The 13598-nt window shown below is 38.9% G+C and overlaps 1 protein-coding gene across 2 annotated transcripts; it reads left to right on the top strand.

Moving 5' to 3' along the window:
- Window positions 1-787: 787 nt before the first annotated feature.
- LOC107696225 (homeobox-containing protein 1-like) lies at window positions 788-11476 on the top strand. 2 transcript variants are annotated; one of them, XM_016496485.1, is made up of 11 exons: window positions 788-1004; window positions 1488-1599; window positions 2485-2896; window positions 3691-3776; window positions 5825-5935; window positions 6746-6871; window positions 7821-7971; window positions 8622-8704; window positions 8859-8954; window positions 9969-10090; window positions 10173-11476. In XM_016496485.1, exons 2-11 carry the CDS (start codon window positions 1521-1523, stop codon window positions 10314-10316), a joined length of 1410 nt encoding a protein of 469 aa, XP_016351971.1. In that variant the 5' UTR covers window positions 788-1004; window positions 1488-1520; the 3' UTR covers window positions 10317-11476. The 2 variants fall into 2 exon arrangements, with proteins under 2 accessions (XP_016351971.1, XP_016351972.1); XM_016496486.1 differs by lacking the exon at window positions 6746-6871.
- The last annotated feature ends 2122 nt before the right edge of the window (window positions 11477-13598 follow it).

The following is a 13598-nucleotide window of genomic DNA, read 5'->3' as shown; positions in this document are numbered from 1 at the left end:
ATTCAGATGATGAAAATGAACAGCACTGTCAACTAAAGGTGAAAAGTATGTCATCAAGTGCTCTGCTGTGGATTATTATGAATGAACGTTTTTTAAACTTGATTAATCATTGGTCAGAAATGATCAAACTCAGGCACTTATTCATTTGATTATTACTATTGTATACGTATGTATTTTATTAGACAGGATGAACTGTTTTAGAATGAAATAAGACAAATAATACCAACACAACATACTTTGTTACAACATTTGTTACTTGTTCAGGCACTTCATTATAACGTTTTTCATTTAGAAAAAACATTAATGTGAGTTTATTATTTTATCCAATAGGCTATAATAAAAGACTAAACTTTACATTAAAATATATAGTCCATAAATAATTGTGTTGATAATTAAATATTTTAGTAATTGTGTGGAGCTTTTATTAAGGCTCGTTTTATATAGTCTAATGTTTTTGTTTTTCAGATCTCTTGTAGAAGCTTTAAATTGGTTGTGCTGGTTGTAGGACTAATTACTTCTCCTGCACATTGCCTGATATAATATTAATATAATATAGCAACGATTTATTTGTGGTCAGCAATTTGAACATCATATTAACAGTGAAAGCAAGCAACTCATTACTGGTGCATTGCAAATATTCCCAATGTAAACAAACTTGATAAAAAGTAAGAACCCATTTTTATATCTCCCAACTACTCCCAAATATTTCTTCGTAAGGTCTTGCAAAATCTTTTTACATGTCGTTAAAGACGTATGGAAGTGTCTTCTGGCATCCACATGGGACTGTCGCTGCGGGTGAGAGGTCGATTGTTGACTTCCATATATCCAGTAATATTATGCTGCGGCATCCCAGGACAATGTGACCCTCCTCGGATCACCTTCATTAGCTAGCTGAAGCGCCACGGAGTGCAAGTGAGCGCACGGGAGGGCCGGGATATAACCCAGGGTGTGCACCGACCGCACCATCTCCAACTCCGGCGGCAGTTTGACGGTAGCGCGGGGAGGTAAGGCGGATAACTGCGTGTAGGGTATATAGCTTTTCATGCTAGCGGCAATACAGTTACTCTAGCGCTCTATGCATCAAAGCTGTGCTACTATGAAGGCATATCACATCCGCAGTCATAACAAGTGGCACTGCGAGACGCGAATCTGTTTCAAAAACTAGAGCAGTGACTTTTTTTCTAGTACGTTACTGCATGACTTTACGCGTTGTCTGCCAGAAGTAAAAGCCGTCCCCAAGCCACTGGGTTCAGCTGCAAGTGTGAAAACAGAGGCGAAGATAAAGCATTCTTACATGCAGTGCGTGCCCGCTGGGGCTAGCCAGTTAGCGCGAGCCTGACACAAAATAAAGATCACAGACGTGCGTTAGCTGTTATTGAAGGTCGTTTTTAAAGCAGACCGTGGCCGAGTTGTTTCTATCGTTACTCTAGCATGGCTAACTGATACATGCTGACTGGCTGTTAGTACTTATTGTGATGTTTTGACAGCCCCCCTTATCCCCTGCGGTTGACTCCTCGACCATGCGACAGTGGTGCCTTCCTGCTGTGGCTCCACGCGCCGAACCGCTCCCAACGGGCCGATTATCACCTCAAATCTCAGGTAGGACCACAAATATGATGTGCAAACATTTTATATGAAGTTACTCTATACTACTAGGTTTGCATTTCCTGAAGGAATGCCAGTGTTTGTAGGTTTGCAAACGAATTGCTTTAAGTAAAAGGTTAGATAGAAAAGAAAAAAAAAAGAGATTGACAGTAATATGAAATATAAAAGAACAAATGGATGTGTACAGCATCCTTTTTGCAGTTTACTAATAATTGGAAAAAATTTGCTTACCCTTTTGTTGTTCCAAAGTTGTATTTTTGTTCAACATAAAAGGCGAATTTTAGAAGAATGTCCTGCTCACTCTTTTACATATAATGAAAGTTAATGAGGACTGGGGCTGTCAGGCTCCAAAATGAGAAAAAGTACCATAAAAGTATAATCAAAGTGGTCAGTATGACTTTTGTGATATTCCAGGTCTTATGGAATAGCTTTGTGTAATCCAGTTCAAATCACATTTATTTGAATAGCACGTTTTACAATACATATTGTTTCAAAGCGCGAGGAACAGACTGAACTTTAAGTGATTTTTTTTTCCTGTGTAAAAATGACCACAACCCCACCTCCATATGTAATATTCTGTTGGTTTAAGTCTTTGTTTAATATTCTGCCTACGTTTAAGATGTTTAACTGGCTATGAGGTGAATCACAAAATTATAAACTTTGATTTGAAGCAAAAAATTATGAGAAAATTGGCCAAAAACAAAAATTTGTACTATAGTGACGTAAAGATCTACATCTCTTGAAGCATTGCAAATGACAATTGAAATAAAAAAAAAAAGTAGAAAAATAAAACTATTTATTTAAAGATGTTGATTACAAACACGAAATAATTTTCTTTTTAATACTTTGATTTTTTTTTTTACTTGTCTTCTCCCGCAGATGCAAGGATGGAGTGTTGTGATGTGGAGCCACGCTATACCATTGAACAGATCGACCTGCTCCAGCGTTTAAGGCTGTCAGGGATGACCAAACCTCAGATCATTCAAGCCCTTGAGTCTTTAGAGAGGCTTGATCCAGACCATCGTACCCCATGCTGCAACAATCACTCGGCCCCACCCAGCGCCCCTACCTCCGCAGCCCCTGCTGCTCCCTCGTCCTCCTCTTCTTCCTTCTCCTCTCTTACCTCAGCCACCACGCAGACTCCTGTTATGGATGCTGCATTATCGCCAAGCAACAGCTACGATGCTTCGCCCCCACCCGTGTACCCACCCAGCGGAGTTAAGAGGTCGTTCAGTTACGACTTGGCAGAAGAAGACTGGGATCTGGAGGAGAAGGTGGAGGAATACATGAGGTATCTTTTATGAGCTGCTTCTGTGGGCTTCTCTTCTCAGGTCTACTGAGAGGTAGAGATTAATATAACAGCTGATAATGACAGTGAATGTCCCTGAGCAACAGTGTAATTTTCAGAGAACAAGATCCCTTTCTGAAACGGGTCAGGTGGACAGTTGGTTCAGTTAGATTCTTTTTGTAGCTTTTTCTGTTACTGCTTTGGCTCTGGAGAATGGGACATAAAACAGTATTTTCCCCATTTAAGGCAAGACACACAGGTGAATAGGGTAAAATGTTACAAAAATATATCACTATCTGTCCTTTAACCTCTTAACTGTCAGCCCCCCTTTTTGAACCTAGACATGAAAATGCATCTTGCTTGTAATTCATGAATGGTTAAAAGGTTAAAGGTTTTTTTAAATGGTTAAAAGGTTAAAATGGCTAAAAGAAATATTTTACTTTGGAATCTAAAATTGCTATAAAATTAAAGCCATATGTCTAACTAAGTAATGTTCCAAATTTGAAGTTGATATTTCAAAAATTAAGGTTCCTGTGAGATTTAGTTTAGGTGCAATACCAAAACTCCATTTAATTTTTAAATGCATTTTCCTGTCACAAATGTATACATTTCTGTCACAGTATTGCTTCTACCACAAAATAGGATGTGGAACCTAGAGACTTAAATTAACACACGTTTTATAAAACTATTTTAAAGCTGCTACCGTTCTTCACTATTTCAGTGTTTAATAAAATGTAATACTTAATGTTTTGTTTTGATCAGTGTCACTGAAATGCTTGTCTTTGTTTGGACTGTAGGAGGGACAGCAACCTTGTGAAAGAAGAGATAAAGGCTTTTCTCAATAACAAAAGGATCTCACAGGCAATTGTTGGACAAGTCACAGGTACTCTGAATGCTTTCTGTCTTGCAGTGGAAAAAGTGTAGCCAACAGTGGCAATTTTCTAATCATGCAAACCATCAGAGAATGGGGTGCATATTTTTTTTACTACATGTCAAAGGTCAGACAGAGAAAGTCTAGGCCAACCACAACTTTGATAACCCAAATGTTGACATTGAGGAAAAAACAGCGAGCATGTGCATGTGTGACAAATTCAGACAGATATTAAACATTAAGGGGAAGTCGTGGCCTAATGGTTAGAGAGTCGGACTCGTAACCCAAAGGTTGTGGGTTTGAGTCTCGTACAGGCAGGGATTGTAGGTGGGGGGAGTGAATGTACAGCGCTCTCTCCACCTTCAATACCACGACTGAGGTGCCCTTGAGCAAGGCACCGAACCCCCAACTGCTCCCCGGGCGCCGCAGCATAAATGGCTGCCCACTGCTCCGGGTGTGTGTTCACGGTGTGTGTGTGTTCACTGCTGTGTGTGTGCATTTAGGATGGGATAAATGCAGAGCACTAATTCCGAGTATGGGTCACCATACTTGGCCACATGTCACGTCACTTTCACTTTCACTTTCATGTCTACACTAGTCTGTGGACACAAACTGTGATTGCAAGTTCAGTCTGCATTTCCATTTCTTTGTTAATAAATTGTACATTGTCAAAAATATTGCACGCATACTTGATGTACGGTGGTGCTTGAAAGTTTGTGAACTCTTCAGAATTTTCTATATTTCTGCATAGATCATCAGATTTTCACACAAGTTCTGAAAGTTGACAGAGAATTTTAGCCCATTCCTCAGTACAGCAGAACCCCTTCAAGTCTTGTTGGTGGGTTTCCTCCTATGAACTGCTTGCTTCCACAACATTTCAGTTGGATTAAGGTCTGGACTTTGACTTGGCCATTCCAAAACATTAACTTTGTTCTTCTTTAAACCTTCTTTGGGAGAACGACTTGTGTGCCATGCTTGGGGTCGTTGTATTGCTGCATGACCCACTTTCTCTTGAGATTCAGTTCTCGGACAGATGTCCTGACATTTTCCTTCAGAATTTGCTGGTATAATTCAGAATTCATTGTTACATCAATGATGTAAAACAGGCCCAAACCATGATACTACCACCACCATGCTTCACAGCTGGCATAAGGTCCTTATGTTGGAATGCAGTGTTTTCCTTTTTCCAAACATAACACTTCTCATTTAAACCAAAAATGTCTATTTTGGTCTCATCCGTCCACAAAACATTTCTCCAGTATTCCTCTGGCTTGTCTACATGATCTTTAGCAAACTGCGGCTGGGCAGCAATGTTCTTTTTGGAGAGCAGTGACTTTCTCCTTGCAACTTTCAGGACTAATCTGATGATCTTTTGGGTCATATTTATGCAGAAATATAGAAAATTCTGAAAGGTCCACAGACTTTCAAGCACCACTGTATTATACAGATTATACTTCATACAGTGAAATATCAGCACTGGATCTCATTAAATACACAGAGTACAGATTGGGTACAGAATGTGCTTATAGTCTCAATCAGTTCACTTTTATTTAACAATTTAAACAATATTTTAAAAATTGTTGGACCCTGTATATCATTGCAAAATCACACCAAGTGAATAAAGCTCTTATTTTAAGTCTTATTTTAGTATTACTTGTACTATTAGTATTTTGAATTAGCTTTTATTTTTATATTTTAATTTTAGTGTAATAATCAGTTATTTTGTGCTTTTGGTATTTTATTTATTTATTTGTTTTTTTTAGATTACTAACTTTTTTCAGTTTTAGTTTGTTCATTTTGTATTTATTTCTACTTAGTAAATTTAGTGCTACAATTTAAACTTATTTCAATTAGCGAAGGCAACATTTCAAAATTTTGTTGAGCTTCCAGTTTTTCATCTAATGTTTCTATTTTATTTGATTTCAGATTTGTTCAAATAAACAAAAATGTTTTTAATATTTTTTGTTACCAATGATAATTATTGGTTTTATTCTGGTACTTTCTACTTTTCATGCCATTTCTGTCACTGTTTTTTTTTTTTTGACTATGATATTCTGCAGGTATTAGTCAGAGCTACATCTCCCAGTGGCTTCTGCAGCAGGGGCTGGAGATGAGCGACTCCAAACGCAGGGCGTTCTATCGCTGGTACCTGCTGGAGCGCAACAGCCCAGGTGAGTTGTTGTTCCTCTCCAGGGAGATGATTTTTCAAAAATAAGGCAGTGGCCTGAATTTTGGGCTTGGGGCTGGCTTAAACAAGAATAGAGTTTTATGTTTCGTTTTTTTTTTTTTTGGTCTTCATTTGCTATTCTGCCATATCTTCCCCATATAGTTTGCATGGTCCTTGAGGGTTTTACATTAGAGAAATCAAGACATCAAGAATTGTGTATTGGAAGGACATGCCGTGTTGCCACACTGAATTGAAATTCAATCAACTGGTGTCTTTTCCCATCAATTATGCACTTAGGTTAATGCTGTTCTTAGCACATCCAAGTGTAGGCTTTAAAGCCTTTTAGGCTGTAACACCTCCAACACCTGCATCATCTCACATTTATAATATAGAGAACGTGTTGATGCGTAAAGGAGCTAATTATGTAATGTTAAGCCCTCCAGGACCACTTCTGCTCTCCATCTCCCAGGTTAGACCTTCTTCTGTAGCTCTCAGTCCTGATCCTGGGTTTGTCAAATGCTGGTTTTCATGTCCTCTCTGCACTGAGGTGCAATTAACACCCGACCCTACTAACAGAGCCCTGAGCATGACGCTTTTACATTCTCTACAGCGCTAGAGAATTGAGCATGTCACCAAGAACTTAATCACTTTGAATGTCTATTAACACTGTTATCTACAATTAAGTTTTGTCAAAGGATTTTCATTGAGCACTATGTTAATATTTGTTAACGATCATCACAATTAACAGCAAGTTTTTGGCCCCTCGAAGGGACCCTAGTTAACACAGTTTTCTGATTGCCCAAATGGGTTAAAGGAATCAGATGGAGTGAAAACCAGCATGCTCAGGTCCCCAAGAGCAGAACTGACACTCCCTTGAATAGGCAGAGAGAACTGCTGATGCACCTCCTCCCCTGGTACTCTTCTCACCAGTCCCAGTCAGGTAACGTCTATGCAGCAAGGAAACACAGCTTAAGTTCACTTCAATACAAATAGTTTGAGAAATTAATATTTGTTCTCTTTGAGTCTAAAGCCGCCTTTTCAATATCTCCTAAAACAACAGACTGGAAATCATTCATTTCTAATGGAGAGTAGTACGGCAGCCGTGTAGAGTTCCAATCATATGCATAAGCGGAATTTTCAGATCCGATTTGAGCTTTGATTAAGTTGAAAAATATTTTAACTTTTGCAGCTAGACTGATTCTAATAAAATATTTGAATAAAAACTGAGTGGGAGGTGAGAACTAGCCTATCAATATTCTTGCACTAGTACGTTACTCTTTAAATACTATTTCTGTAAAATGGGCAGTTATAAATAATAATTTTTTTAATATTACATATTTATAATAATTACCTCTAGAAAACCCATTATGCTTTTCTTTTAAACATATTGCGATCATTTGTGTGGAAATTTTCGTACATATATGTGCATCAGGACCAGTTATGACTGCCACTAGGGGGTGAAATGCAACAAACGTATGGAAATAGTGGAAAGGTGGCTTTAGAATCTTTTAGAATAGCTATATATATAAAAGGGTAGTTAACTGAAAATGACACCCTCACAGTGTTCTAAACCTCTATGGTTTTCTTACTTGCGTGGAACACAAAATTTCATGCAATGAAAGTGGATGGGGACCAGAGACTGCTATGGTCAGTATTCACTTTCATTTTATTGAAAAGCGCATCGGAAAAAATCTGCTATATGTATCTCCTTTTGTGCTCCATGGAAGACAGTCATGCTGTCTTCCAGTGAGTAAATAGCAACATTTCTATTTTTTGGTGAACCATCTCTTTAATTTGTGTTTAACTACATATGCAGTAAATTCATATTTGATTGGTTTGTATGCGTTTTAAGTTCTATATTCCATATTTTTGGATAATGTTCACAACAGGTGCCACATTGTCCATGCGTTCTCTGGTTAAAGAGGAGCCTGACTGGAGGTTGGCTGGAAGCCCTGCAGACAGGGCATCAGTTGGGCCTTTTAGACTGCGTAGAGGTAGTCGCTTCACCTGGAGAAAGGAGTGCCAGTCAATCATGGAGAGGTAAATCACAGAGCATTACTGTCTTTGGCACTATTCAGACAGAAATAGTTTCTCAGGGTGACATCTGTAAAAGAACATCTGCATGACTCCTTTGAGATAAAACTCTCTAAAACACATACAGGTGCATCTCAATAAATTAGAATGTCGTGGAAAAGAAAGACTTAAACTACTTCAGTCTGTGTGCATTGAATTTATTTAATACACGAGTTTCACAATTTGAGTTGAATTACTGAAATAAATGAACTTTTCCACGACATTCTAATTTATTGAGATGCACCTGTACATGATGCAGTTAAATACAATTTTCGCTCTTTTTTTCAAGTGCTTAATTATAACATATTATCGATAGTTTTTTTTTTTTTTTTGTACTACAATATCCGTCCAATGGATGATTCACGAATTCTGAATTCTGAATTTTTTGTAATGGCACAATCCCCATATTTTTATAGTGAGGTATGGTGACCGTGTACCCATACAAGTGGAATATTTTTTTCGTTCACAAGCATTTTTACATTTAATGTCATTGTCATAAACATTAAATAGCCTATTTTATTAATCTGCAATGTTCTAAGGCCATTCCTGTTTCCTATTGGTTGAACAATAATCGTGACATCACAAGTCTTGTTCTGATTCGCTCTGTTTGTTCTCAGTTTCTTTATAGAGAACCAGTATCCTGATGAAGCCAAAAGAGAGGAAATTGCCAATGCTTGTAATGCTGTCATTCAAAAACCTGGTAAGTGATTGCAATCAGTATCTGAACTGCCTCAGACCCAGACTAGTCGTAGCATTGCCGACTTTGTTGCAAATGTAGCCCTGCCTCACTGAATGTATAAATGCCTTTACTTATTAATTTAAATGATTAATTTCTTATATAAATGTTGTTTCAGGATGCAAACTGTCCGAATTTGAACGAGTCACTGCGCTCAAAGTGTACAACTGGTTTGCCAATCGGAGGAAGGAGATGAAGAGACGTGCAAACATAGGTGAGAGCAAGAATGATAGTCTGACAGCTAGTCACTGATTTTAAGTGACACAAGCATTAAATGTTTCTAGGAAGCCTGAAGTTTTAGTTTTTTTCTCCAGTACTTCATGTGGATTCCTCACATTAAGCTACCAAAATGGGTTTATTTTAAGAACAAAATAACAAAGTGTCTGTCTGTGGGCCCCTGTCCAGTAAGGGTCCCAGGCTACTAAAAATAATTATTTGTATATTTGTGTGTTTATGAAATATAAACTCTACTAAGAACAGAAATACTCTGTAATATTATTACAATTTAAGACAACTGGTTTCTATTTTAATATACAGTGGTGTGAAAAAGTGTTGGCCCCCTTCCTGATTTCTTATTTTTTTTGCATGTTTGTCACACTTTAATGTTTCAGATCATCAAACAAATTTAAATATTAGTAAAAGATAACACAAGTGAACACAACATGCAGTTTTTAAATGAAGGTTTTTATTATTAAGGGAAAACAAAATCCAAAACTACATGGCCCTGTGTGGAAAAAGTGCCCCCTAAACCTAATAACTGGTTGGGCTACCCTTAGCAGCAACAACTGCAATCAAGCATTTGCGATAACTTACAACAATTCTGCATAGATGAGTGGACCAAAATTCCTCCACAGCGCTGTAACAGACTCATTGCAAGTTATCGCAAACGCTTGAATGCAGTTGTTGCTGCTAAGGGTGGCCCAACCAGTTATTAGGTTTAGGGGGCAAACACTTTTTCACACAGAGCCATGTAGTTTTGGATTTTGTTTTCCCTTAATAATAAAAACCTTAATTTAAAAACTGCATGTTGTGTTTACTTATGTTATCTTTGACTAATATTTAAATTTGTTTGATGATCTGAAACATTAAAGTGTGACAAACATGCAAAAAAAATAAGAAATCAGGAAGGGGGCCAACACTTTTTCACACCACTGTATTTTAAAATGTTATTTATTCCTGTGATGGCAAAGCTGAATTTTCTTCATCATTATCTGTCTCTTTCACTCAGAGGCTGCTATACTAGAGAGCCATGGGATAGAGGTACCCAGCCCCAGCTGCCATTCCAACAGCGAAGAGGTCGAGACTCAGGAGTTTGGAGATCAAGTCATGAGTCAGCGGTTCTCTGAGCAGGTTAGAGGTTGTTGTTAATGCACTACTTGGACTGGTTTTGTGGTCAGGATTGTTCACCTGAATGTGATGTGTTTGCATCCAGGAGGAGCTGTCTCAGAGGAAAGACATCGAGCCAGAAGGTGCCATGCTACCTCCTGTGGAAGTGGTGTCTCCTTTAAGCCCCACCTCTCAACTCGTGGAGCGGAAGCTGGATGAATCGAAAAGGGAGGCTACTGATGATGATTAACCAATGAACCGAGTCGTATTTTTGTTCCAAAGTGGCTTGACGTGGTTGTTCTCAGCCAAGCCTGACACTCTAAATTCTCTGGTGCCTCTAGTGGTAGGGAGGCCACTCTTATGTATCTACAGTAATCACGCTTGTAGTAACGGCAATATTTACTCTATACAGTATATTGTGCATTCCAAGACAGTCTTAATGCTTCCTGCAAGAGGGAAAGATGCATATGGTGCAAACTAGTAACTTTCTCATCACGCTAAAGCTGTTTGCTTTCATTTCTCAGTGTTCTCATATACAACAGTTCCACCTGTTATCTCAAGCGAGCAGTCTAGAGAAACCTGCAGGACAGGTGTTTAATTTGAAACAACGGGTGCACTGAACCCAGTTTGAAGTCTGTGTGAATATTAAGAGCTTAACAGTCTCTTAATTGTCATATGCAATAGTTAGTCAAGATTGGATAGATACACCCCTACTAGATATGCCAACTCAGGTAGAACTAAATTCGGCAATTAAGCGAGAAGTTTGCAGTTTTCACCCTCATGGAAATCAGTGTTTCTCACAATAATGATCCATTGGGTAGAAATGTGACTTGTTTCAAGCATACAGGATTGTGTACATATTGTTTTTCACTTTTTTTTCAGATATGATCTGAAAGTAATATTCGGATTATCATGGCTCTGTTTTTGTATGCACAATGATTGTAAGCTCTTTGTATCCAGCTACTTAAGCTATACTGACCCTGACTAGTGTGAGGGGTCTAAAATGCTTCAAAAGTTTCCCCCCTACGGTATTATTTGCTATAAGCATCATTTACGAACCTCTTTAATAAGGTAATGCAGTATGTAAATCTACAAGTATAATATTAGCATTTAATGCAACAAGCTGATTTTCAATGGATTGATATCCACGGTTTATTTTTCTGTGTCCTAACGAAAGCCAAAGCTAGGCCTAGGCTACATGAACAAAGTCAAATAGACTTGATGATTGCCTAAGGCACATCAACGTGCCTTGGTGAGAAGCGCTTTGAGCGTGTGAAGGCTTTACGCTGCACATTATGATTATTCTGGCCTGTCAGCTCTGTACACCAACATGATTCGATGCTGCACGCTGTCAAGGCCACCTACTCTGCTTTTTCCTAATGATATAAAACAATAAAATGAATAAACAAATGTAGTGTTGAGTTTGAATTCAGTTTGTGTTTGGCAAGGCAAGATTTTCTTCATGCTTATTTTACCCTTTCTTCAGGTAAAACAGGTAACATAACTGAGCCCATGTTTGGGGTTTATTTGATCAAAAATACAGTAAAAACAGTAATACTTTGAAATTACAAATATAGAAAATTTTGAAAAGTATTAACGCTGTTTTTAATTTTATATGTATATAAATATAATTTTTTTATATATATTTGAAAATGTAATTTATTTCTTTGGTGACAAAATTGAATTTTTAGCAGCCATTACTCCAGTCTTCAGTGGCACATGATCCATAAGAAATCATTCTAATATGCTTATTCGACCCTTAAGAAAATCAATTTGGAAGCAGTTGTGCTGCTTAGTAATTTTTGTTCAAAAGAACAGCATTTATTTGAATGTTTAGAAATATTAGAAATGTTTAAAAAAATCCAAGATATGAATACTCTCTATTGACTTTGTAACTTTCTTCAAATGAACTCCTAGTAAAAATGTTTGTACTTTGCTGAGCTGTTTTGTTTTGTGTATTTTTGTGACTTTGTTTGGAGCCCCCTACAGTTAAGTGAGTGAAATTATTTTTTTTTATTACAGTGGATCACTTTACTCCTGAATTTGTTGCTGCCGTTCGAGTCTCTGGTCCGGCAGGAATTGTCGGTTGGGGGAGTGAATGTACAGCGCTCTCTTCCACCCTCAATACCACGACTGAGGTGAGACCCTTGAGCAAGGCACCGAACCCCCAACTGCTCCCCGGGTGCCGCAGTGAAAAATGGATGCCCACTGCTACGGGTGTGTGTTCATGGTTTGTGTGTGTTCACTACTGTGTGTGCACTTGGATGGGTTAAATGCAGAGCACAAATTCCAAGTATGGGTCACCATAATCGGCCACACGTCACTTCACAAAAAAAAATACTGAAGCCTGATTTGTTCACGTTCATGTAGCTGCATGAACAAATGGCACTTCAGCCTGCCCAAACAGGCGGAGCCAGCTGCTATATAAGTCGGCCCTGAGTGCCATTTCGTCAGAATCTTTCAACTGATAGTGACAGTCATCGACTTGCGTGCAGCCTTATAGCACGGTAGGCTACACAACGCTCGTTCCCTTATCTCAGGTAACCAAGGTTATGCAAGAACATAACATAAAGTGAGGAGGAAAATAGTCGGGAAAACAAAACAAAGAAGAGCGGAACCAGACCACCACTGAAAACCCCGCCACCACAATGTGGCAACAAGACTTCTTATAGCCACACTTGTACGGTCCACAGGTGTAGGAGATCTGCTCAGAAGATGACACAAACACAGAAAACAAAACACTTTCGACCACTACAGAGCAGACAAATCATTGCAAAAAAAAAAAAACATTAAAAAAATTACCAATTAAACCACACAGGTAGGTAACAACATCCAGTAGTGCCATGCTATAAGCAAGTGCAGAACAAAGCTGCTCTGCGAGCCCAGCCCCAGAGCATGAGCCAATTATGAGACCCAAGCCACTAGGCTGGGGTCTACAAAACAAGACCCTTTCCACTTATACAGGGGATTGTGTAAATTAGGTGAACAAAATCCATGCCTGAATGGCAGGGGTGTCCAAGTTATAAAACCTGGTGAAGGGAGACAGCAAAGACCGGCTGGCAGCCACACAGATATCACCTATAGAAACTCCACTGGACCAAGCCCAGGAGGAGGCCATTCCTCAGGTGGAGTGGGCCCTCACTCCAATAGGACACTGTAAGTCCTATTCAAGAACTATTCAGCGGGATAGTCTCTGCTTTGTAACTGGCAGCCTCCGAAGCATACAAAGAGCTGCTCTGAATGCCGGAAGTGGCTAGACTGCTATACACATACTCTAAGAGCCTGAACCAAGTAAATTAGGACCCTGCTCATACTCTCGGTTAGGAAGAGCTAGAAGGGCGATGACTTGTGCTCTGAACAGAGTGGAGAGCACTTTAGGAACATAGCAGTGTCTTGGTTTGAGGACGACTCTACAGTCGTTAGGCATGAAGCACTGACTGACAGTGCTTGTAAATTGGCCACTCGGAGGGCCGTCTTAAGCGACAGGGGTCATAAGTCGGCCAACTGGAGCGGCTCAAAGGGAGGGCCTCGT

The sequence above is a fragment of the Sinocyclocheilus anshuiensis genome, unplaced genomic scaffold (genome assembly GCF_001515605.1).
Source record: "Sinocyclocheilus anshuiensis isolate Anshui unplaced genomic scaffold, SAMN03320099.WGS_v1.1 scaffold734, whole genome shotgun sequence".
NCBI lineage: Eukaryota > Metazoa > Chordata > Actinopteri > Cypriniformes > Cyprinidae > Sinocyclocheilus > Sinocyclocheilus anshuiensis.
Note: the sequence above shows the minus strand (reverse complement) of the source record. Positions and strands in the feature narration are given on the sequence as shown.

Coding starts and splice junctions, on each gene's coding strand:
- LOC107696225 (XM_016496485.1), top strand. CDS start 1,521: ATGCGACAGTGGTGCCTTCCTGCTGTGGCTCCACGCGCCGAACCGCTC. Junction 7,972..8,621: donor TGCCAGTCAATCATGGAGAG/GTAAATCACAGA, acceptor GTTTGTTCTCAG/TTTCTTTATAGAGAACCAGT. Junction 10,091..10,172: donor GTCAGCGGTTCTCTGAGCAG/GTTAGAGGTTGT, acceptor GTTTGCATCCAG/GAGGAGCTGTCTCAGAGGAA.